At 37.1% G+C, this 27,090-nt stretch overlaps 1 protein-coding gene across 3 annotated transcripts; it reads right to left on the bottom strand.

Annotated features, from left to right (window-relative positions):
• Positions 1-367: 367 nt before the first annotated feature.
• On the bottom strand, positions 368-25,449 carry LOC132306711 (uncharacterized). Of its 3 annotated transcripts, none has more exons than XM_059804232.1 (8): positions 25,231-25,449; positions 22,231-22,341; positions 21,822-21,953; positions 21,473-21,595; positions 21,267-21,389; positions 2,394-2,499; positions 2,261-2,318; positions 368-2,179 (listed from the first exon to the last, which is right to left on the bottom strand). In XM_059804232.1, exons 1-8 carry the CDS (start codon positions 25,328-25,330, stop codon positions 527-529), a joined length of 2,406 nt encoding a protein of 801 aa, XP_059660215.1. In that variant the 5' UTR covers positions 25,331-25,449; the 3' UTR covers positions 368-526. The 3 variants fall into 3 exon arrangements, with proteins under 3 accessions (XP_059660215.1, XP_059660216.1, XP_059660217.1); XM_059804233.1 differs by having other exon boundaries at positions 21,834-21,953; XM_059804234.1 differs by lacking the exons at positions 22,231-22,341; positions 25,231-25,449 and having other exon boundaries at positions 21,818-21,881.
• Between the last annotated feature and the right edge of the window lie 1,641 nt (positions 25,450-27,090).

Below are 27,090 nucleotides of genomic sequence, written 5' to 3'. Positions count from 1 at the left end.
GACATTGCATCCAACTTATATAGAAAAAAGACTACTCAGTATCCAAAAGTGCCTTTTACACATGCATATAAAAAACTAAAGAAGACATGGTAATAGTACTGTGTGATAACAAAAAAAAAATTTCCAAAAACAGCATGCACAAGATCAACTTATAGCAAATCAATGTTAAAAAGCAAGTTTAAATATCTTCTCTTAGATTGTTGGATATTAGGGTTAGGAATTGCACTTGAAGATCAGGACTATAAAGGAAAGAAACACCAAGACAGAAACACCAACTGCTGATTATTCACTTCTGCCAAGCAAACACAGCACCAAAAATAATGAGCCACACAAGATGTCAGTTAAAAACCTAATTATTCCACATCAATCATCGCAATGCATAAGAAAATTTTGATTGATCAAACATAATTCACGACATTGAACAATGCAACTAACAAAGAAGAATCATTTACCATCAAGTGCTATCCATTCAGAAGTGACCTCAATCAATGCACAAACAAGGACCCATGAAATATAATGGGAACCATCAAATGTATTTGCTTTCATCATGATCATCATACAATTCTTCTTCAGATCTAAGCCAGCTTGAATTACCGAGCTGCAAGGGAGAAGAAGCCATCTCTTTGCTGAGAGATATCTGGAAATTTATGGAGGGCCAGTTATGACTTTTTAGTGTATCTTTGGCAAAATGAGCAATGGTGCTATACGGACGAATTTCTTGCTCCTCTTCTGTAAGGAGATATGAACACTTGCCCTCCTTTTGGGGAGATTGAAAAGTGTGACAAGTAGACAAGTAATGCTCTCTAAAGGAATCAGTCTCTGGAAAGCACTTCCATTCTAAATCAAGATCTAGTCCAGAGGAAAGGAGAGCTTCCATACCACTGAGATGCTTCTCACTCAAAACCTTGCCTATGAACCATTGGTAATTTTGAGGAGAGAGGAACATACTTCCAGCTTCGCATGTATTGTCATTATTGCAACCCTCCACCAGATTAAGACATTTTGGAATAGGAGATAAGGTTTGAGGGAAAGGGTTAAGTTTTGCAACTAAATACTTCTCGTCTTCAAGGAGTCTTCTGAAATCATGAGCATGAAAATCAGCTAAACGGAAATGTGGTAATGAAGTAAATTTGTGAGGATAATTGGAAAAGAATGATGTCGGGTACAGCTCAGTTGCATCAAATCCATTATCCACACTCTCCTGGTCATCGCCCCATGAAGTTGCTAATGTAGAATGCAGGTTCATCTCTGCATTATGAGCAGTAACAGATAAGTCTCCTCCATCTCTCATGTTGTCCGAATCCCAACCCAGCAAAAGAGCATGTGTCTCTCTTCCACATGCAGATTCATTTGGATCTTGAAATTCATCCAGTTGATTGAGATGATTTGATGCCATGGATCCATGATTTTCAAAACGAGATTGAACATATGAATCACTATCAGTGAGCAAACTTGCACTTCTTCCACTGTCAAAACCACTAGCAGGTTTCTTATTTCCGTACAGAAGATGAGTTCTGGTAGCATAGCTGGTAGAAGGAGAATCAGACACTAAAGTATTCGATCCCGAGAGGATTATTTCTCCCGATCCGTTAGACCAGCATTCAGAAGAAAATTCACTTGAGTCTGGGCCAAGTATGGACTCCATAAAGTCTCTTCTATGAGTCCAATTCAGTTCCTTAACATAGGTATCTGACTCAGGATAAGCAAGAGACAAGCCCTGTCCGTCTTTTACGTTTTCAGAATCCCAGCCCAGTAAAAGAGCACGTGGCTCTCTTCCAAGTGCAGATTCATTTACATCTTGAAATTTATCTAGCTCTTTGAGATGACTTGATACTAAGGATCTGTGATTCTGAAAACAGAAATGAACATATGGATCATTCTGATTGATCAAATTTCCAGTTCTTCCACCGTCGTAATCACATCCGGATTTCCTATTTTTGTACTGAACTTGAGTTTCGGGAGAGTCAGAACCTACAGTGTTCCATCTAGAGAAAATTCCATCTCTTGATCCATTAGACCAACATTCAGCAGAAAAATCATTACAGTGTGGCCCATGTTTGGGCATCATAAAGCCTCTTTCATGATTCCAAGTAAGTTCTTTGTCATCTGACTCAGGAAAAGCAAGTAACTTATTTTTTGTTCCAGTTTCGGTTTGCCTTGGCTTTGAATCCCTAAAATACTGGCAAAGGAAATTTCAGCCTTAAAAACAAGTGCAGAATAATATGTTCCACATCCATGTATTAATGCCAAAAGATCATACATTGTTTTCATTGCCGTTGGGAAACAGCCGACTAAGGAGAACAGAAACCAAATCACACCTGAGAAAATCTTAATTGATTCAATAATAAAATTTAGTAAGGAAATGAAATAACTAACAGACTGAGGTGTCTAACCCCTTGGCGGAGAGCTTGTCAACTTCAGGTAATGAGGTCTCTGCAACCCACTGAAGTAATCTCTCTCTCCTTTTAGAAAAGATTTCTTCAACTGAGTACTGGGTTTCTAAAATTAAAAGGAGACTTTAGTTGTCGTCCACCAAATAATGCTCTAATTTTCTCAAAACAAAGTAATGGGACATTGCATGAATTCATTGATGCTACAATGTGTTTGATTCCAAAGTTCCACATTTCAAGAATTAGGAATAGAACACAATTTTCAATTACTGTAATATCAAATTTGAAAAAAAGGAACTGCTGCTCTGATAGCAGACAGTGATGATGAAGAAAATCTGGACATTTTACAGCGAGATCAGGAAAATAATAAAATAAAATAAAAGGGGAAGTTTCCATATCCGTACTTTTCCTTCATCGTCCTGGCAACAAGGAACATAGTTCAATATCACTCGGTTTTTATGAAAATATAATCCTAGGTTTCAAAGTGACACAATTGTGTATAAAAATTGTACTACTCTAGATCCTCCACCAACTGGAAAAATTGCTGCGAATTATCTGAAGGGGTAACAAGTGCTGTTTAATGAGAGATGAAGATTTATTTCATATTTGGTTAATTAATTGGAAATTCTGACTACTTTACAGGAATGTTAGGGAATGATTGTTTTTACATCCATAGTTTATACTATTAGACTGACTTGAGCAACTCCTATTCTTAGTTCATGACATACAAATACAGCCATGTCGACTAAACAGGTAATAGAACAACATGATACATCAACAAGCGTACATGATAAGTTGACAGTTAAAATCATACTTGATAGAATATTTGGGACTGTGGATCATCTACTTCAGTGCCGATAATAATCTTAAACTTTTCTTAAAAGATTACATCAAATTTTCTAACTATTTCTAAAGTTCCAAGTATGTACATCTTCTAGAGTCCATATTAGCTGATACAAACATGTCTATGCTATTTCAACCTTACAAGTATACTTTTTCGCTAGTGCTTTATTTATATTTTTTGCTAGTATATTTTACTCTTATTTTAAATATTACAGAACCTCTGTTTTAGTCATCATCATCCAACTATTTTTCCCAAAAAAAAGAAAGAAAAAAAAGTCATCAACATCCAAATCCAACCCCGGTCCAAGAGTTTCAGCCTTTCTTGTGTGGCTGCACTAGCTCTTTTGATTCATTTACTTGTTTAAATGAGCAACAACAAGAAATATAAATGCTCAAGGAAACAACTCAAATATCAGACTGAGACAGAGAGGGTGAAGAAGAAAATAAGAACAGAAAAGATAGATTGGTTGGGTCATTCAGTCACTATTCATTCCATCCCAGCATAGGGTGGATAGGGAGTTGTATAGGGCATAGGAATCATAGACGAATTGGGACACGGGTGAGGGTGAATTGGATATCATGTAAGAGCTGCAGATCCTATTCCACTCGGATTGATTAAAGCACCATTTTTGAATTCGAAATACGGGGGCAACTCTGATCCTTTTTCTCTCATTCCCCCTCAGGCAAGGTTCTAGGAAATCCGAATTCTTTAGGGACACCAGTTAATAACATAAGCTAAAGAGAGGAAAAGAAACATAAGTGCTCTTAACCGAAAAAAAATTGCCAAAGAGGATTTGTCGTATAAACGAGACTTTGGAGGTACAATAATATTTTCTCTCCCCTTTTTCTTTTCTTTTGGGTGCAGACAAGAACATCAGCTATTAGCTTTGAAGGAAACAAAGCAGGGCCTGCAACCGGAATGTTTTGCAGGTGGCCCATAAGTGATGTTGGATATCCCCTTTGGGAAGAGATACCAAAAAAAGTTCAGATGAAAATAGATTTTAATATATATCTATACTACTATTAAAAGTGTGTACATTTTTTAATTTTTTATATACATTTTTTAGGCATTTTTTTTTTAATCATTTTTATGGTTTTTGATTCAAGAAGTTGGATAGCACAACCATTTCAATGAGTAATAAATATGTTATCATAAGAGATTAGCGAATGATATATTGGATCAACCAAAATATCATATTAAAGTGTAATCCAATCTTTGTAACAAACCCATAAGATATAGATAATTTTGTTGAGAGAATCTCTCCATCTCTCTCTTATTGTTGTAACTATAAATACACCATAGGACACCATCATTTCAATGGGGTGAAAATTTCCCAAATTATTATATTCTAATCTCAGTTTTTTAACTCTTGGAGTACCCACTTAAAAAAAAAAAAAAAAAAAGAAGAAGAAGAAGAAGAAAGAAATCCATATTTGTACTTTTTATATACATATAAATGTATGTAGATTTTATTTTTTACATTTTAGAACATTTTTTTATAAAATGAAGATGAAAAATTCCCTATTTATAATTTATATATATATATAAATAAAATTAAAATTAAAATTAAAAATTAAAAAAAAACTTTGTAAATTTGTGAAAAGTTTTACTTGAAATTGTCCCCAAATTGTGTCCTTGAGAAGCCAAACCTCCAACCCGACACTAAGGGAAATATTAGTTCCCAAGATATGCTTACAACTCTTGTTGAAACCAATTTTGTGATTTCAGCAGATTTTCAAAACTTTTGTCTAAACCAAGCTCTCTATTTACATTAAAATTAAATAAAAAATTAATGATCACAGAAAATAAATCACTGAAGACTGCACATCTAGTAGCTGAAGTCAAACAACTGCACATGTTTATAACAATTGTACAAAACTTCACCATCAAATATAAATTTTATCCAAGAAAGGAAAAAAATGAGAAATGAAACATGTAAATGTTGTTAGAGAAACTTGTATGTCCTTTGGGCATTTAAAAAAATGGTAGTGAAATTCGCGCTCCAAAATAATACTCTAGCACTCCACTACCATTATCAATAAAATAACTACCAAAAAAGACCCTTGTTGTGTTTTAATGTTCTACCCTCTTTTGTTCCCTTTCTTGTCCAACTTCTCTTTTGTTCCATTGCAAACCTCTGCAATTTTTTTTTTTCTTCTCCCGATCAGTAATTCTGGATTCTTCTTATAGCTCTATATCTTTTCAAAATTTTACGAGCTATTAGAAATTTGAATGCAAAATCAGCTCCATTGTTGTTCATATCAGTGGAAAAATACCTCCTTGATTAGTGGTAGGTTAGCACTAGAATTGTGTAAATATTTGTTTCCTAGAGTTTAGGGATTTGTGTAAAAATTTGTTTCCTAGAGTTTAGCTCCATTCATAGCCGATTGTTGAAGAATGGAGGAAACTACTGTTCAACCAAAGAAAGGTGATGCAGGTTTCGAAGCGTGGGACGAGGAGGACTCAATGGTCATGTCCTGGTTGTGGAATTTCATGACACCTGAAATCAGCGATACATGCATGTTCCTACCAACTGCGAAGGCCATCTGGGACGCTCTCAACCAGACTTACTCCAAGGTTCGTGATGCGGCGCAAGTATACGAGATCAAGACAAAGACAACGTCTACAAAACAGGGGAACAAGTCCGTGACTGAGTATGCCAATTTTCTGCAAAACCAGTGGCAAGAACTGGATTACTACCGGGTGATTGATTTGAAGTACAGCGAATGCGCTGTAATTATCAAAAATTTCATTGAAAAAGATCGAGTTTATGATTTTCTCGTTGGCCTAAACTCTGAATTTGATCAAGTCAGAATTCAAATTTTGGGCAAGGAGGAGGTACCATCTCTTAATGAGGTGATTTCATTGATTCGGGCTGAAGAGAGTCGGAGAGGAATCATGCTTGAACCTCAGTCGATTGATAGCTCAGCACTCGTAGTCTCTGGTGACAACAAGCGGGGTTTCACTCTAGAATAACCGCAAAAAGCTGAACATGGAAAGGCGGAATTATCAAAGGGGGCAAACCGAGATAATCTTTGGTGTACATACTGTAAAAAGTCGCGACATACCAGGGATCGTTGCTGGAAGTTACACGGGAAACCACCCACATCCAGCCGAGAATAGGGAAACAAAGGAGGACAGCAACAACGACAACAAGGACAAGCCTATATGACCTCACAGGTGGGTCAGGACCAGGCAAAAGAATATGGAGGATTCGACGGTGAAGAAATAGAGAAGTTAAGAAATCTGCTGGGAACCCTTGAGAAACCATCTTCTGGTGCTTGTTCTTTAGCCCTCTCAGGTGAGTCTTTATTCTCCCTTGGATTAAATGTTTCTGATAAATTGTTTGTGGATTCATGGATCATAGACTCGGGAGCCACAGACCACATGACACATGCCTCAAACCAGTTCACCACAACCACGGTTGCTGGTGTAGGAGATATCCATATCACCCCTAGTCTTGTTCTTAAAAATGTTTTACATGTTCCTAAATTGTCCGCTAACCTTGTGTCCATTCAAAAGCTTACTAGAGACTTACATTGTCATGCTACGTTTTATCCCTCTTACTGTGAATTTCAGGACCAGGATTCGGGGAGGAGGATTGGACGTGCTAAGGAAAAGGAAGGACTCTACTACCTTGAGACACCGAGCCTTCCGAGTATGATCAGGACAAATTTATCCTCTTCGTTTCTCTCTTCTTCCAATAAAGATGTCATATGGTTGCATCATTTTCGTCTCGGACATCCTTCTTTTGCAATTCTAAAAATCATGTTTCCTTCTTTGTTTAAGGGATTAAATATTGGGACATTTCATTGTGATATTTGTGAGTATGCAAAACACACTCGTGTAGCTTTTCCCATTAGCAATAAAAGAAGTTCCTACCCTTTCTATTTAATTCACAGTGATATATGGGGACCCTCCACAGTCCCAAATGTTTCTGGTTCGCGGTGGTTTGTGTCCTTTATCGATGATTACACTAGAGTCTCTTGGATATTTTTACTCAAAAACAAATCAGATGTGAGTAATATCTTTCTCAATTTTCATACAATGATCCACAATCAGTTTGGTACCAAAATAAAGAGGTTTAGGTCTGATAATGCGAGGGATTACTTCAATCAAGTCTTGTCACCCTTCTTTCAAAAGGAAGGAATTATTCATGAGTCATCTTGCACTAATACTCCACAACAAAACGGAGTAGCTGAAAGGAAAAACGGTCATCTCCTAAACACTACTAGAGCACTCTTGTTTCATCAAAATGTACCAAAACACTAGTGGGGGGAAGCAGTACTTACATCTGCCTACATCATAAACAGACTTTCTTCACGGGTTTTAGGGTCAAGAAGTCCAATGGAAGTCCTTTCTAAATTCTACCCCAACCTTAGTGCCAAACAACCTTACCCCTAGGATATTTGGGTGCACTTCATTTGTTCATGTCCATCGTAACAACTAGGGCAAATTAAATCCTAGAGCCATTAAGTGTGTGTTTGTAGGATACTCGTCCACACAAAAAGGTTACAAATGTTTTCATCCTCCAACCAGGAAACTTTATATCTCAGCTGATGTCACTTTTGCGGAAGGAAAACCGTATGTTATTGAACCTTATCTTCAGGAGGAGTCATCTATCATAGAAGATAAGGATTTTTTCCAGCTCGCTTTACCGTCACCATCTCTCTTACCTGTATCAAACACTCCATCCAACTCAATACCTGAGCCTGAATTTCCTGTTTTGTCACCTATATCTCCTGTTGTGTCTCCTGTGAAGGATAATATGACTCTTGATCCTGTACGGTATGGGAAAGGGAAGGTGTACTCGAGGAAGCAAGGTCCAGCTCCTGATCCGATGCATGCCCAAACCTCTAACCTGACTCCTGAGAATGAGGTAACAATATCTGAACCTACTCCACTTATAGAACACCAGCTCCATGGACCTCAAATAACTGACCAGGATTTGCCCATAGCCGTGAGGAAAGGAACTCGAGAGTGTACCAAACGACCATTAAACCCTCTATCTCATTATGTATCCTTAACGAAATTCTCACCAGCCCATAGGAGTTTTCTCACGAGTCTAAATGAAATCTCTATTCCAAACACTTTATCTGAAGCATTATCCAATGAAGAATGGAGGAAAGCAATGAGAGTTGAGATGGACGCATTGGAAAAAAATGGGACGTGGGAGGTGGTTGATCTACCAAAAGAAAAGAAGGCAGTAGGGTGTAAGTGGGTTTTTACCTTGAAACATAAGGCTGATGGATCGTTAGAGCGCTACAAAGCAAGGCTACTTGCTAAGGGGTACACTCAGACATATGGAGTTGATTACCAAGAGACCTTCGCTCCAGTTGCAAAAATAAACACTGTGAGGATCTTGTTGTCATTAGCAGCCAATTTTAATTGGGAATTACAGCAATACGATGTGAAGAACGCCTTTCTACATGGTGACTTGGAAGAAGAAATCTATATGAGCATCCGGCCAGGATTTGGAGGAGTTGAAGGGAACAAGGTATCCGAGTTAAGGAAGGCCTTATACGGTTTAAAACAATCACCTCGTGCCTGATTTGGGAGATTTACTAAGGTGATGTTAGCTACAGGATACAAGCAGAGTCAGGGAGATCACACTCTTTTCATCAAACACTCAGTTTCAGGGAAAGTTACGGCCTTGATAGTCTATGTGGACGACATAATTATGACTAGAAATGATGAGAAGGAGAAGCAAGCCTTGAAACAATGTTTGATCAAAGAATTCGAGATAAAAGATTTGGGGAGATTGAAGTATTTTCTAGGGATAGAAGTGGCTCATTCTAGACAAGGTATCTTCATCTCGCAGCAAAAGTATGTCACCGATCTTCTTAAGGAAACAAGAATGCTCGCAAGCAAACCAGCTGCAACACCTATAGAGCCGAACCATAGACTTGGAGAGGCCATTGGAGATCAAGCAGTAGATAGAGAGATGTAACAGAGATTAGTTGGAAAACTCATTTATCTTGCCCACACCCGGCCGGACATAGCATATTCTATTAGCGTCATCAGCCAATTCATGTATGACCCCAAGGAGATTCATCTTCAAGCTGCCTACTGTGTGCTTCATTACTTGAAAGCTAATCCTGGGAAGGGGATAATGTTCAAGAGAAATTCTGAGCTTGTCCTTGAAGCCTACAAAGATGCAGATTACGCAGGGTCCCCTATGGATCGGAGGTCTATTTCAGGTTATTATACATTCCTTGGAGGCAATTGGGTAACATGGCGAAGCAAGAAGCAAAATGTTGTAGCCGGTCAAGTGCAGAAGCTGAGTTTAGAGCAATGGCACAAGGTGTCTGTGAGTTGTTATGGCTGAAGATTATACTGGAAGACTTGAAGATTAAATGGAGTGGGCCAATGAGACTCTACTGTGACAATAAATCAGCAATCAACATTGCACATTATCCAGTGCAACACGACCGAACTAAGCACATTGAGATAGACAGGCATTTTATCAAGGAAAAACTAGAAAGCGGATTAATTTGCACACCATACGTTCCCACGGGAGGTCAATTGGCAGATGTTCTTACAAAGGGGCTCAACCATGTTATCTTCCAAGAAATTATTTCCAAGCTGGGAATGGTTGACACCTATTCACCAGCTTGAGGGGGAGTGTGGAAAAATACCTCCTTGATTAGTGGTAGGTTAGCACTAGAATTGTGTAAATATTTATTTCCTAGAGTTTAGGGATTTGATTGATAGAGGATCAGGGATTCCTGATTATAAGGATTTCAAAATTAAGTTAGTTGCTGATTTTTCTCTTTGTAATTTCTTATATATAGCCCAACAGAGGCTCTAGTAAAATTAATTAATAGATTCAATATAATTGAATTCATTTCTCCACGATATCATTTGTTAATACTTTTTCAATTGTCATACACAAATAAAGACAAATATGAAGCCAATCACAAAACAATAAAAAAGGTCCAAGAATTGGCAAATTGAAGAAAAACAAAAACATCAACACTAAAACTTTAGAGAGAATAAATTGATTTGTTTAGATTGACAATAATATTTGGTCAATGGCTATATCAACATGGACAATGTCTTCAATTTGGGTTCAATGGATAGACATTTTGGTAGTTATGTTGCAAGCCTTTCTTGTTTATCAGCTTGTCTATATGTCTTGGTGGATGATTTTGAGAACTCACAGTTGAGTTGAGAAAGCAATGAGCGATGAAAGGGAAAAAACCTTTAGGGTTTGGTGGAAGAGAAAAAAAGGCAAGGAGCCACGAAAGGAAGGAAGTGTTGGGATTTGTAGGAAGAGAGAAAAGGAAAGAACGATTTTAAGGAAAATAGGAGGAAAGAGAGGGCAGTCTAACAAAGTTTGATCGGGCTTATTTTGTCATTTCAATTTAATTAAAGAATAGATGGAGCACCATAGTATTATTTTGGAGCGCCGATATCACCACCCTTAAAAAATACTCAGATTTTATCCTTTTGGCATTTCTATGTTCTTCAAATATGTCATTGCCAAAAGGAGCATCTTTCACAGCTATTGGTACAAAACGATCTGAGATCTGTTCAGTTTTGTTATTTGTTTATCTTTATGAGGCACCAAAATGCCTTGCCTTTACAACTTGTCAGCTTCTTGTAAAATTCATTTTTTCACGAATTTAAGAGAGACAAACAGTTTGAGCTGCAAAAATCAATGAAACTTTAGATGCATGTTCTTGTCATGTAAAACTAATAAAACATACAACAATCATCCACCTATTAAGAAATTCATTCCCAAAATGAAAAACAAAACCATCATTTAAATGAAGAACCAAACAACCACGAACCTGTTATTAAACAACCCCTCATTCGGTCCAAAACATATCTAAATAAATTGAAATTTTGCGTAAACCAAATTTTGCTAAAATAACAAAAGCATTATTACCGGAACTTTTTAACTTCAACTTAATAATAATAATAGCCTATATTTGAAAATGCATGTTATTATCATTTTAACTATCAGCTATCAAACATCGATGAATTCCCCCCCCCAAAAAAAAAAAAAATTCAGTCCAAAAGACAACAATCAAACAATCCCTAGACAGTTCAAAATTTAGCATAATGTCATTGGCTTTTCAGGGATCAAATTACCAATTTCTTAATGCATTTACTCCCTCAATATCCATGGTTTGTTTGAAGATTCACACGTTAAACATTACAGTCTTTGATGTCACAATTTTAAAGAGATATTTGAAAGCTTCAAGAATTAGTGCACATTGAGTTTTTTATTTCTATGACAAATATACCTTTGTACGCATATAACTGTGATCCTAGATATCTCGCTTTGCATTTGCATGAGCAAGTGTCCTTTATTTTCAGCGAGATCTCCACATAATGTCAAAAAAAACTTGTATTTGAACTGTAATAAGAAATAGTTAGTTCATTTATTTATGTTTGTTATCATAAGAAGTTAATTAAGGTCACAAATCACTCACTTCGTATCCATTATGAAGATATTACGCATCAAAGACATGCCACTAGTGTTCTTAGAAATGTGCACTACAGAGTTTACCTCGATGACAATTCCCATAACATCTAGAATAAAATTCAGGTTTTAAAAGTTTTTACAATTTTGTTATAAACCATACATAAGAAAATGCACTTAAAGTTTTTAAAGAGGTGAAAATACATACCTATTGGGTCTTTACATTAATATACTTGTTTAGCCCTTGCCAAGTCAACAGAGTTATATTTGATGTTTCAATGTGGCAGAATGGTGGTGTGTTAGATATTGATACTCCTTTGGCAGCTATCAGGGAAGGGCAGAGGGATGTTAACTTTTTTTTTTTTTTTTTTATAAGTAATAATAAATTAAAAAAAGGCGTTCAATAGGGGAACGCGTCCAGTAGACATAAGAGAAACCGGGATCTAAGGGCCCCAAAGAATCCAAAAAAGAAATTAATCATCAGAAGAGGAACAAGAACTTCTATTCACATAAATGAAAAGAGATCGAATAATAAAAAGTTTATAGTGTCGCTGTAGACGACTCCTTTCCTTCAAACATTCTACTATTTCTCTCCTTCCAAATGCGCCACCAAATACAATGTGGTACAAATCTCCAATAGTCACGAACACTCCTACTCACATGACAACCTCTCCAAGCATGAATCAGCTCCTTAGTAGAACGTGGCATTACCCAATACATGCCAAATAGCCCAAGAATAAGATTCCAGCAGTCGTGTGCTACAGAACAATGCATTAGGAGATGATCGACTAACTCCCCATCCTGCTTACATATGCAACACCAATTAACAAAATAATTTCCCCTTTTCCTCAAATTATCGATCGTCAGAATCTTACCCCAAACGGCGGTCCATACAAAAAAAGCCACCCTAGCAGGAGCCATAGAGCACCATATAGTCTTCCATGGAAAATCATAGGGTGCAAAATTAGACAAACATAAGAACAAAGACCTTACTTCAAAACGACCATGCAAAGAGGGAATCCAAATCAAGTTGTCATAACCCCTGCCAATGCCTTCCTGCCGATACAATTGATCCAAGAAAATGCTCACATCTTCTAACTCCCAATCCTAAAAAGAACGCCGAAAAAGAACATTCCACGTAATTCCACTATTATCAAGCTAATAATGGTTAGCTACGATGGCATGTTTATCAACTGCAATACTATATAATCTGGGAAAAGTACGACATAAAGGCTGATTCCCACACCAAAGATCTTCCCAAAAACGAACGCACCTACCATCACGAACTCTGAATCTAGCATGAGAAGAAAAGGCATCCCATCCTTTCCGAATGGATTTCCAAGCCCCAACTCCTCCTGCATTTGAAACCGGACGTGTAGTCCATCCGCTAACATCATCCCTATACCTGCAGTAAACTAATCTACGCCAAGGGTGGTGTCTTTCCTTCCCATATCTCCACAACCATTTGCCCAGAAGAGCTTGATTAAAAGGAATCAATCGTCTAATACCGAGAACCCCCAGTTTTATAGGCTTGCAAACTTGCTCCCATCTAACAAGGTGATACTTGAACTCTTCTCCCCTTCCTCCCCAAAGGAAATTCCTTTGAATTTGTTCAATTCTATTAGCAACGGAGCATGGAATTTGGAATATAGAAAGAAAATAAGTGGGAAGGCTTGATAAAGTGCTCTTATTAACCTTTGAAGGCAAGAATGGGGGGTGGTTTATGGAATGCATTGAGGGTACTAGCAACCTGCTGGGTATGTCATGTGACGGGAAGGACAAGCAGGTTCATGACATGTTCCAAGAAGTGGATGATGATTGGGTGATGATGAAGCTGAAAAAAGGTGCAGTTTAGAGGGGGGAAGAGAGCTCAAGAATCTCATCTGCTGTGTGAATTATGAAGGGAAGAGTGGTGAAGGCAGTGAGAAGAGACGTGGGGGCGGGACGGGAGGGGGGAAGAGAGAAATTGTGTCTATGAAAATAGTTTCTTGGAATGTTCGGGGTCTCAATGACCCGAGCAAAAGGAAGGTGGTGAAGGCCTTATTCAAAAATGGGGGGCACACGTGGTATGTCTACAAGAATCTAAATTAGCTAGCTCCACAAACAGAGTGTTGAAAGGCCTTTGTGTGTGTGTGTGTGTGTGTGGGGGGGGGGGGGGGGGGGGGGGTGGGGTCGTCATTGTGGTTCTATGGGATTAAAGATGGGTTTCAAAGGTGGATGTATGGAAAGGGAAGTTTTCCATATCTATTTTGTTTGCTCTAGAGGATGATGGTTCGTAGTGGGTGTTTTCCGAAGTGTATGGGCTGGGAGGGGATGTGGAGAGAAGAGGGTTGTGGGAGGCGCTGGGTGTGGTTCGGAGTAGATGGGATGTTCCGTGGTGTGTTGGGGGGGATTTAATGGGGTTCGGAGGCCGAGTGAGAGATCCACGAGAGGCAGTTGGACTCCAGCAATGATAAATTTCTCAGACTTTATTGATTCCCATCTTCTTCTTGATCTCCCAATAGAAGGGAGCAAGTACACTTGGTCTAGTGGCCGGGAGACTCCTACGTTGTCGAGGCTGGACAGATTTTTGATCTCTGGCAATTTGGTCGAGGAGTTCCCTGATGCGTCTCAAGTGGTGCTGGCTCGTGCTGTATCGGATCATATCCCTATTCTTCTCGATTGTGAAGGAGTCGGGAGAGGAAGGACTCCGTTTCGATTTGAAAATATGTGGCTTAGAGTCGGGGAATTTAAAGACAGAGTTCAGGCTTGGCGGACTGGATATGAGGTCAGGGGCCGGGCAATTCGAGTTTTCAGCTTGCATAAAAAATTAGGCACTTGAAGGAAGATATCAAGATATGGAATAGGGACGTGTTTGGTAATCTTGATTGGAGAAAGAATAGATTACTCTTAGAGATTTCCGAGTTGGACAGGAAGGAGGGAGAGCAGGGCCTCAGTGATGGAGAGGTGAGCAGGGGGGAAGAGTGCAAGACAGAGTTTGAAGATATTGTGGTGATGGAGGAAGTTTCTTGGAGACAGAAATCTCGGGCTTTGTGGCTTAAAGAAGGGGACCAGAACACAAAATTCTTACACCGCTTGGCTAATGCTCACAGAAGAGGCAATCACATTTGGAGAATGCGCTTTGATGGCATTTTGGTTACTAGGGAAGAGGACATTCGGAATGGGTTTGTGTCGCTCTATGAACAACTTTTCACAAAGAACGCTTCTTAGAGACCTTCGTTAGACGGGCTCGAGTTTGGGGGAATTTCAGATGCTAATAAAGATTGGATTGAGAGGCCATTTAGGGAGGAGGAGTTGTTGGAGGCCTTGAGGAGTTGTGATGGGGATAAAGCGCCAGGGCCAGATGGATTCACTCTTGCTTTCTTTTTCAGCAGAATTAGGAAGTGGTGAAGAAAGAAGTGATGGCAACCATTCATTCTTTTTATTCTGATGGGACGTTCGAGAAGAGCCTGAATGCATCTTTTATTACCCTTATTTCCAACAAGGGAGGTGCTATGGAGGCTAAGGATTTAAGACCAATCAGTCTTGTGTGTGCAGTCTATAAGATGATCGCAAAAGTGTTAGCAATCCGCTTAAGGAGAGTACTGGATGGGGTGATCTCAGAGTCACAGAATGCGTTTGTTGGCGACAGACAGATTCTGGATTCTGTCTTGATTGCTAACGAGTGCAATGAGGCAAGGGCTAGAAGCGGTGTTCCAAGGATAGTATGCAAGTTGGATGTTGAGAAGGCCTATGATCATGTTAGCTGGGAGTTTTTGATGTAATTGTTGCAGATAATGGGGTTTGGGCACAGACGGAGGAAATGGATTTATCACTACATTTCATCAACTCGGTTTTCGATCTTAGTGAACGGCTCCCCTGCAGGATTTTTTGCTAGTTCTCGTGGTCTACGCCAGGGAGATCCTCTCTCCCCATTCTTGTTCATCATTGCCATGGAGGCATTTAGTAGATTGATGGGAAGGGACTTGGATTTATCCAAGGATTCTCAGTGGGCAGACTTCCCAACCAGTTGACAATCTCTCACTTGCTTTTCGCGGATGACACAATTGTTTTTTGTGATGCCAGAGCTGATCAGTTGAGACACTTGAGATGTGTGTTGGCCTGTTTTCGAATTGTTTTGGGGTTAAAGATAAATATTGGGAAGAGTGAGATAGTCCAAGTGGGGAGGGTTGAAGAAATTCAGGAGTTTGCAGACATCATGGGATGCGGAGTTGGTTCTTTTCCGATTTCGTATTTGGGGCTTCCCGGGGGGGGGGGGGGGGGGTGTGGGTTGTTGTCAAGAAGATTATCAATTTGGGATCTGGTGGTTGAAAGATTTGAGAGACGGTTTGCAGGGTGGAAAAGTAGTACTTGTCGAAAGGGGGGAGGCTGACACTTATCAAAAGCACTCTTTCGAATTTGCCTACATACTTTTTGTCCCAATTTCCGATGCCTAAAACAGTGGTTTAGAGACTTGATGTGATTCAGAGAAATTTTTTTATGGGGAGGCATGGGAGATGAGTTCAGATATCACATGGTCAATTGGGAGAAAGTTTGTACTCCTATTTTGAAGGGAGACTTGGGGATCCGTAAGCTGGATGTGTTCAACAAAGCTTTGTAAGGCAAATGGTTTCGAGATTTGGTTTCGAGTTATCTCTTGTCGCTACAAGGAAGGAAATGGAAGTGGTTTTCAAGGGAAGCGAGAGTCCCAGCAAGTATGGGGGCTTGGAAGCTCATTCAGAAGGGTTGGGATGAATTCTCCAAACGTATTAGGTTCAAAGTCCGAAACGGAAGAGGCGTCAGATATTGGGAGGTCCGATGGTGCGGGGATTTTTCTTTGGCTTCTAGATTTCCTCGCCTTTTCAGAATTTCTGTGAATAAACATGTTGTAGTTGCTGACTGTTATCGGCTTGACAGTGGAAGGGTTACTTGGAATGTCCAATTTCGCATAGAGTTTCAAGATTGGGAGATTATGGAGGTCACTGATTACCTTGCATTGTTGTATTACCAGGTGGTGGAGGGTGTGGGAATGGATGAGATCGTGTGGGAGGTTTCCTCGAGAAGGGTGCTTGAGGTTAGATCTTTTTACCGGAATCTGATGGAGACTCCTAGACAACCCTTTCCTTGGAGAGCTGTTTAGAGGACGAAAGCCCCTTTGAAGGAGGCTTTCTTTGCATGGATCGCTGCCCTTGGAAGCATTCTCACTTGTGATAACCTCAGAAGGAGACGCCAAGTCGTGGTGGGTTGGTGTTGCATGTGTAAGAAGGCGGGGGAGTCTGTGAACCATCTTTTGCTTCATTAACCAGTGGCAAGAGATATTTGGGATATGTTCTTGGTTACTTTTGGATTGGCTTAGGTGTTTCCTGAGTCAATGGTCGACCTGCTTAAGGCTTGGAAAGGGTGTATAGTGGAGAGCCGAGTGCGTGATGCTCGGAGGGCACTCCTCTATGTTTATGGTGGGGGCTGTGGAGTGAGAGAAATATGAAATTCTTTGTTGGGGAGGAGTCTCCTATTTGGGCTCTCAAATACAATATACTTGATTCTTGGTTTTTTGGATAAATGGGCAGAATTGAATATCTATGGATAGCTTAAAGTTGTAGTGTCGCGGCTCGCAGCTTGTGTTTTCTTTTGGGATCGCTCACCTTTTGAGCGCCTTTAATGAATTTTTACTTATCAAAAAAAAAAAAGGTTCCATGTCGATGACTTCAATTGATGTATCACCTGTAAACTTAAACACATGACCTTGTGCACAATTTATACTTTGGATTCAATTTGCTCACAATTCCATTAGAAATTATATAAGTCTTATGAAGAGAGTGAATCCTTGAATCTAGAGACATCATCATTGAATAACGTTGCCTGAATTTGATTCTTTGAACGTTTTTTTGTCTATTAAAAGTTATAGAAACAACCACATTGTCATCTAGGCAGATATATCAACTCAAAGTAGTAGTAGCACATGATATAGTTACTTCGTGATCCATTATTATTACTTTCAATATACTTCCTAATCCTTTGTTGCTTTTGGATTCTTGGATATTTCCTCTACAAAAAACGATCACATTTATTGTCCAATTCCTTTAGAGAACATCCAATGAATTAATTGTGTCAAAACTGTGAAGGCCCTCTTCTACATTGTTTTTACAAGATTAGAAACTTTAGGTAGAAGAAAATAAATGAAGATTTTAAATTAGAATCTTCTAACGAAAAAAATAGTTTATTTATAAATGTGCATGCATTTTAGCTTTTGGTACTAAGAATTCTTTGTATTACCACATTTTTTGTTATGTAACTCTGTTAGTAATCCTTCGATCATTTTTTACCGAAAATTTTGTAGTTGACATTGAAGTTCCTCTTGATAACGCCACACGTAATTGACCATGGTCAATTACGTGTGGCGTTATCAAGAGGAACTTCAATGTCAACTACAAAATTTTCGGTAAAAAATGATCGAAGGATTACTAACAAAGGTACAGATACAAAAAATGTGGTATACATAAGAACTCTTATTACCAAAAAGTAAAAAATGCAAGCACATTTATAAATAAGCTATTTTTTCATAAAAAATTATAACTTAAAATATTCATTATTTTCTTCTAACAAAAATTTCTGATCCTGTAAAACAATATAGAAGATGAGCAGCGTTCGCAATTTTGACACAATCAATTCACTCGATGTTCTCCAAAGAAATTGAACAATAAATGTGATCATCCTTCATAAAGGAAATATTCAAGAATACAAAAGCAAAAAAGGATCCGAAAGGAAAATGAAAAGTATATATTGTGCTGCTACTACTTTAAGTTGATATAAATACCTAGATGATAATATGACCGTTCCTAAAACTTTTTAATTAAAAAAAAAACCTTTTAGGAAAAATAAATTCAAGCAGCGTTATTCAACGAGGAAGTCTCTGGATTATAACGATTCACTCTCTTCATAAGACTTACATAATTTCTAATGGAATTGTGAGCCAAGTGAATCAGAAGTATAGAAATGTGCACAAGAATCATGAGTTGAAGTTTACAACTGATACATCAATTGAAGTGATTGACACAGAACCAGACAAACATGAAATTTAACTTTGCTGACTTAGCAAAGCTAAACAAGTACATTGATGCTAAAGACCCAATAGGTGTCTTCACCACTTTAAAAATTCTATATACACATTCTTATGTATGTTCTATAGAAAGTGTAGAAACTTTTAAAACCTATACTTTATTCCAGATGTTATGGGAATGGTAATTGAGGTAAACTCTCCTTTGCACATTTCTAAGAAGAACACCAGTGACATTTTTTAAATGTTCAATATCATCATAATCATAATGCATATGAAGTGAGTGATGGTCACCTAAAATTACTTCTTATTATACCAAACATAAATCAATAAAAATATCTCTTTCTTATTATAGCTCAAAGACAAGTACTTTGACATTATGGGGAGATCTCACTAAAAATGAAGGACACTTGTAGTGGTTTTTTGGAATCGAATCGCTGCATTGTTCATTTTTAGTTCTCTTAAAAATTTCATGCAATATAAGTGAAATATTGTTCATGTTGTTATATATTATAATAATATATAATGGACAGTGGATTGGTGAAGTTTACCATGCCCTGAATAGTATTCCTGGTTTACCTGTTTTATATACACATTCTTATGTATGTTCTATAAAAAGTGTAGAAACTTTTAAAACCTATACTTTATTCCAGATGTTATGGGAATGGTCATTGAGGTAAACTCTCCTTTGCACATTTCTAAGAAGAACACCAGTGACATTTTTTAAATGTTCAATATCATCATAATCATAATGCATATGAAGTGAGTGATGGTCACCTAAAATTACTTCTTATTATACCAAACATAAATCAATAAAAATATCTCTTTCTTATTATAGCTCAAAGACAAGTACTTTGACATTATGGGGAGATCTCACTAAAAATGAAGGACACTTGTAGTGGTTTTTTGGAATCGAATCGCTGCATTGTTCATTTTTAGTTCTCTTAAAAATTTCATGCAATATAAGTGAAATATTGTTCATGTTGTTATATATTATAATAATATATAATGGACAGTGGATTGGTGAAGTTTACCATGCCCTGAATAATATTCCTGGTTTACCTGTTTTATATACACATTCTTATGTATGTTCTATAAAAAGTGTAGAAACTTTTAAAACCTATACTTTATTCCAGATGTTATGGGATTGGTCATTGAGGTAAACTCTCCTTTGCACATTTCTAAGAAGAACACCAGTGACATTTTTTAAATGTTCAATATCATCATAATCATAATGCATATGAAGTGAGTGATGGTCACCTAAAATTACTTCTTATTATACCAAACATAAATCAATAAAAATATCTCTTTCTTATTATAGCTCAAAGACAAGTACTTTGACATTATGGGGAGATCTCACTAAAAATGAAGGACACTTGTAGTGGTTTTTTGGAATCGAATCGCTGCATTGTTCATTTTTAGTTCTCTTAAAAATTTCATGCAATATAAGTGAAATATTGTTCATGTTGTTATATATTATAATAATATATAATGGACAGTGGATTGGTGAAGTTTACCATGCCCTGAATAATATTCCTGGTTTACCTGTTTTATAGGGAATTAGAAAATATTCGGCAAATTATTGGAAAGAAGTTTTGAGTTAATAATAGTAATTGTAAGTATGATCTTATAGATAAGAGATAAGAATTTTTATTGTAGACAGTTGATTCTGATTCTTTTTTTCTTTTTTTTCCCTTTTTTTTTTTTTATTCTTCAATCAAGGAAAGAAAATTTTCAAAACAATAATGATTAGGACGGCGAATTTTAAAGTAGTTCTCATAGAAAAGAAGAAAATTTATATTATTAGATCAAATGCCTATACAAAGGAATAATAGAATAGTAATATAATGTGTTTGAACCAAAGAAATAGTTGTTGACTATGATCACTCAAGCGCACACCCACCCAACCACACACACGAGCACGCACGCACACACACACACACATATATATATATTTGTTGTTGTTGGGAATGATTCAAGCCTACGACTTACTTGAACCTATCCCACCCATTTACCACTTGAACTCAGAAACTTATGGTACATAAAGTTATTAATGGAAATCTTGTGTATAACAGCGTGTAAATACATGTATGGTATATGATTTATATAAACCCTAATGTGAATCTTTATACACGGATGAGATTTGGGTAAATTGATGGTTGGTTTAGATTATTTTAATGCCTAATAGTATAAACACATGGTATATGGATTATGTGTTTTTGAAATTTCGATCAACAATTTTGATTTATGAACTAAATTCTCCATATTTAAAATTTCTTTACTCCCCCTAATCAAGTATATATTTTACAATTTATCAAAGATATTTAATCACATGCAAATGCACATGCTCTTTCCTAGTGTGTGTGTATATATCTATATATATGCAAGGTAAGTGTAGCAGGTCAAAACAATGACTATAAAATGGGAAATCGTTTCTATATTCCCTTCTTGTTTTACTTCGTTATGTTACCTTTCATTCATCAGGGGGGGAGGGGGAATTAGAGTAGTTCATCTTCAAAAGAATGGCTTTGAAAACAATATAAAATGTCTAAACACAGTGCACACCTGAATTCTTTGATGCACCACCAAGGGGTGAGAAGAGCAAATCGTGATTAACAGATGAAACTTTTCTAACAAGCAATGGGGACCTGATGTCCTTTAGTCTGTCTTTCACGACATTGGTTACCTCTGCATAATATAAAATCAAAATTCAAGGAATTACTAGAATTGTAGTAAAGAAGTCGAAAAGAATACCTAATCACAGTTCACACCTGAGTTCTTCGATGCACCAGCAAGAGGTGACAAGAACAAATAATTGTTAACAGGTCCCACTTTTTCAAAAAGCAATGAGGACCTGAGGTCCCCACAGCTGCTTTTAGACATGTTGGTGATCTCTGCACGTTGTAAATTTAAAGATTACAGTAAAGGAACAAGAAAACTTATTCTGTTACGATCTGTTTCGATTTAACTTTTAAGCGAGTCAACATGGGCATTATTCAAGTACAAAAAAATTAAACAAAAACTGAAACCATGTATATACTCCGGGGAAGATGTTATTTGATAATTATCCCATAACTGTGAAAAAATTAAAAAGAAAAAAGGAAATAATTCTGAACCTGCCTCTGAAATTACCACTTGACTCGAAATGATTCAATTGCGTGTCCTCTTTACGCAATTGATAAGAATGATCGCAACCAGCATCCTTCTTTAATTTCTTGAAGAATGCATACTCAGAGGTTTTGGGGGCATCAGCTGCATACAACTTTTGCATCAGATGAACAATATCTAAAGTAAGAGGAACTACTATTGCCCCACTTGGAAACATACTGAGATAACAATATCAGGAGAATCTAAAAGGGTTAGCCCAGTGCACCAGTTTCCCGCCATTGCGGGGTCTAGGGAGAATCAAATGCACGCAACCTTACCTCTGCATGCACAGAGGTTGTTTCCTTGTTTCAAACAAAAAAACACACTTCTATATCAGGCAGCTTTGGACTTATCACGGTAAGAGTAAGACTAGCAAACTTACAACTTGGAGCCTGTGCTGCTTCATAATGTATTGGAGAAGCACCCGTTCTACAACCTGGAGGGTGATTAGTTTCAGGATCTGTAAACTTCACTCTTTTGGCTTTACCCATATCTATGACAAATAATCAGCTTCAGACAGACGTAGACAATATGATTATTACCACAGAAATGGAGTACAGATTATAGCCCCAAGAAAGCATAGGAATCAACTTACTGAAAAGTGGAATGAGAAAAATCATTATGCTTCAAGAATCAAGAAATCAGCATAAAAGAATAACTTCACAAAATTAAAAATTAAGAGAGAAGTGAAGAATAAAACAGAAGCGTGTTTACAAATATATAACCAGTGAAAAATAAATAAATAAATAAATAATCTTATATACTTGAATCATAAATGTGGCCAGCAAATAATTCCAAGCATAACATTTCCAGCACAACATTTTACCAACAAGAAATTCAATAACTTCATCACAGTCGCCACACAGAGAGTTTTGATCCATTTTCAATCTATATGTGGCCTGTATGGTATTGATACATCAAAGGCAACTTATACTTGGGCTTTGTTTGAGGTAATAGTATAACCTGTAAAAAGTAGCGAATCAGCCTCCGTTCAAAAACTGGGATGATGCACAATTTACTTTCCCTCCAGATGATTCTTCAGGCCAGTTTCTTAACTAATTGTAATTTAGCTCTCAGATTGCCACTTAGAGATTCAACTTCCAATACAATTCCTTCATATGAAATACAGATGATGACAATACCACCCATTATTGTAACTTTTAGGAAGCCATTTGCATACCCATTCTTTAAACACAATAACTGATTGTTCATATGTTAAACAATTGCTGCAGAAAACTAAAAGATTTGGGGAATAAAATGTTTATATCAATCTAAAGCTTATGACAAGACAATTTTTTTTTCCTAGTTGACATTCACACCCCCCCCCCCCCCCCCCCCTCTCAAGGAATTGTTTGCACCCAAGAGGATTCGAACCTTAGACCTAATGCTTCCTGAGGCACGAGGGCCAAGTTCTTACCCACTTGAGCCAACCCCTTGGGGTCACAAGACATAATTTTTACTCCCATATCACAAGATTAAGGACGTGTGCACCAATTCTACTTCACATTCCAATCCACTCAAAGAACAATATATGCTAGTAAAGTCACTTGCACCAACTCCCCCTTCCTCCGTCGCAGTAGAGTTTTAGTTTTCACGTGACAGCTTTAACCTCTACAGCAAATCGTATTAACAAAAAAATATTCCAGGAGTAAATTCCAGAATTTGACCTAGTAAAGTTTGACTATTTTTTATATCACTGAATTTATTCACAGAACTTTCACATCTGAAACTCAGCCAGAAAGCTTAGCTGGTTTGCTGATTGTGGTATGCACGCAATTCTTGTTCAGTGTTCACTTTTCATCTTTATTAATTTTTATTACATACATTATTGGTCAGCTTTATTTTGATCTTAGTAAGTGCTTGAATCATAAGCTTTTAACTTTCATTGAATTCATTCACACACACACACACACACAAACACACATTGCTGAAAACTGTCATTTTTGGTTCTATTTTGTTATGTTTCATGGTGGTCAGCAATGGCAACCAAAAGTGTCTTGTAACAACAAACAGGGGTTAAAAATTAGAAAGGAAGATAATCTAAATATTTTCCTGTAGAGGAAGCTATACTTAGCATACATCAGAATATAAATTACTTGGCTTCTTTACTTATCAAAAAAAAAAAAAAAAAAATTGCTTGGCTTCCCGAGAAGGATTAAGGGGGAATCTCGGTGAAGGACACTGTGCAAAGGGAAGTGCCCATAAGTTATCCTCTTATTCGGCAATCCTATTGGAGAGGGGAGTCATACGTACGCTAATATATTGCACAAGGCCCTTGAGCACAGTCGTGAGTCATGAGTCAACCATTACTGGTTTAACATAGAGAGACGCCTCTAAGACAGGGAACTCTATTTACCTCTGACTCTCGCGAGACAACCATATAGAATGTCCGCGGAAGCCGGGTAATATAGTGAACCCATGGCTTAGAGCTTCACTCGGGAGGTATTGACTATGACGGGAGACTATGTAACAGAGTGTGTTAGTGATGCTCGGTGAGGTAGTAACTAGTAACATGTTCCGCGGCACAATGCTATCCCACCTAGCATCACTCTCGTGGTCTAATACACAGATTGAGGAGTTGCGATGTTGGTGTGCAACAGCTTGTAACTCAACCGACCTTGGTGTGTCATTATGTCGCGGCATGCCATGATCCCAAAACAGGAAAAGGGGTCTGTCGTGGCATGGAGGCTTGAAGGAGGGGCTCACTGGGTGTGTCACATAACCAGGGTATATGGACCTGGGACCTCAGTGGAGAGGGAGGGTGACCATGCTTCAGCCAGGGATGACTAAAGTGCATGGGTGCTAGTACAGAATAAGCTGAGGCACGTGTCAGTACGTGCCGGGACTCCTATAAATAGGGGTACCGGGTGAGGCAAAGGACAGTTTTTCCGGAAGCCCTATTCCCCTCCATGCATTTAATGACATTTTGCCCAAATTCTCCCCCCTGCCATTACAGCTTTCTTCCCTCAATCCGATAAACTTTTCGGGTCACTCTTGATCCACTCAGGCTTTCCCGAAGCTTTATTTCCTGGAATCTATAAACCATCCTCTACATTTCCAAGAGCATGATTGGCCCTCCAAACAAAATTGTATAGCTTCACTGTTTTTTATACGACATTTGAAGATAAAAATCATATTATCTATGATTAAAATCGAAGCCACCAACAATACCAAAACATCATTCAACAACATCGATCAAAAAGCATTGAGTTCTAAACAAAAACTTGCACTTTAAACTCAAACTCAAACTCAAAACAATTTTAACTCGCTATAGAAAGACGCGTATTCAGATGAGATCAATAGAAATAAAATCAAATAGATAATCAATCATCATCAAATGCTAAGAAGAAAAATTTTAGGTTTCACGAAGAGATTCTAGTACCGAATCGATTATCAGAGCTCCGACCTCCACGAAAATCCCTTAGCGAAGAACTGCGAGTCTTTGGTGGATCTCTAGGGTTAATTTTGGATCTTCGCTTCATTGCATTTGATAAATCGATACCCAAAAAAAGTTTTCGAAACCCTTGTTCTGATTCGTTTCTCGATGGCTTGAAAATTTCCAGTTTATAAAGGCCATTGATAAGAGAACGAAAAAGACTTGAAAGAGAGACGTTAGGCGGCAAACGGCACGTGATAGGGATAATATATAAGGACTTTTACAATAAAGTGGTCATATTACCCATAGCCAAACGTATGCATATTTACAAATACATGAAGAAAGTTGTATTTTAGTTCTTTATTAAGCCGAATTTATATTTTCACCCCTAAAAGTTCAATTTATGCATAATTTACCCAAAAAATAACTTATTTAAGTATTAAAATTTTGTCAAACAGCACTTAGGAACTGCTATATAGCGCTCGAATTAGAAGACATAACACGTAGTCTACAAAGAAGAATTGAAGAACTTAGATCTAGAATTATATTAATACAAAATATTTTAGAAGTTAGACGGCAACGATTTTAGTTTATGAATAGATTTGACTTTAATAATTTAGATACTTCCATAAAACGATTAGGATAAAATTTAGATTATATTAAAGAACAAGTAGTACAGAATTCTAATCCGAATAATTTAAATAATAAGATAATATTAGTCGCAATTAAAGAAATCAATAGTGATATTAAGAATATTGCTGAAAACCAGAAAATAATCATAGACTCTTTAAAATCCCTTAAAACCGATATCCAAAAATTATTACAATAGTTTTATGAGCACCAGTAGTCCTGAATATTTAACCGCGTTAGCTGAACTTTACAAAATTGATAAAGAACCTATAAGATTTACTAGCTTTAAAACAGATGTACAGTCAATTAATATACACATTAGACAAAATAACTTTTTAATTCAATTATTACTTCAGTTATCCGATAAAGTTAATAAACTTGAAGAGAAATTAGAAATAATACAAGAAAGTATTCTCAGAGAATCTTCAAAAGAATTAACTGAATTATCAGATCAAATAAAAGAAATAAAATTGTCAATTAATAACCAGTCCTCTCCCACAACAGCTAAGCGTGTAAATTTATTACAACTTCAACCTCATAAGCAAATCCCACAATGGCCATTATCCTTAAAAAAGCCAAAGAAATAATGAGAGTAGAAGATTTATATGATAATGAACATGATGCTAAAAAATATATAGAATAAGGAATGAAGAAGGTAAAAAATAAAATCAATCTTTATTCTAATAATTTATTAGATTTTCAGAGCAAGATATATAATCATTTTAGTCAAAGAAAAATAAGTGTAGTTAACAATCAAATTATTTTAGATCTTATAACACCCGAAGCATGCCAAGAACTAAATAATAATAATCTAGAACTTATGCATTTAGGCGTCATAATGATAGGATTAGTAGGTTTAAACAGAATAGAAACCGGAACTAGATCACTTGCTTATATTTATGATGATCGATGGAATAACCATCAACAAGCTCAAATAGCTAGCGCTGAAATAGACTTAGCCGACAATGCCGCAATAGTATGATGTATTCCCAATTATACGATGACTACTAGAGAATTTAGTAAACATATTAAAATAGCTATATCTACAAAATGATATAATATGACAGGACAATTTGAAAATCTATTAGTTAATACTTTATTTATGGGAAAGGCAGTTAATCAGTATAACTTAAAATTTAAAGCCCAATTTAGTGAAATAGTTAAACCTCTTAGTAGCAAATATGTCCAGATGATAGAAGCCAGAAAAGTAAGCAGTATTACTCATGAAGGAACAGA

This window comes from Cornus florida, unplaced genomic scaffold (assembly GCF_030987335.1).
Source record: "Cornus florida cultivar Cherokee Brave unplaced genomic scaffold, ASM3098733v1 CherokeeBrave_3.0.0_Hap2_Chr05, whole genome shotgun sequence".
Taxonomy (NCBI): Eukaryota; Viridiplantae; Streptophyta; class Magnoliopsida; order Cornales; family Cornaceae; genus Cornus; species Cornus florida.
The sequence above is the reverse complement of the archived record's forward strand: the minus strand, read 5'-3'. Positions and strand labels throughout refer to the sequence as shown.

Bases quoted from the DNA above. Each gene is read 5' to 3' on its own strand.
- LOC132306711 (XM_059804232.1), bottom strand. From the start codon at position 25,330: ATGAAGCGAAGATCCAAAATTAACCCTAGAGATCCACCAAAGACTCGC. The intron at 21,954-22,230 runs GTAAGTTTGCTA...AGTTGTATGCAG, and splicing joins AGCAGCACAGGCTCCAAGTT to CTGATGCCCCCAAAACCTCT. The intron at 21,390-21,472 runs GTGTGAACTGTG...TATATTATGCAG, and splicing joins TGGTGCATCGAAGAACTCAG to AGGTAACCAATGTCGTGAAA.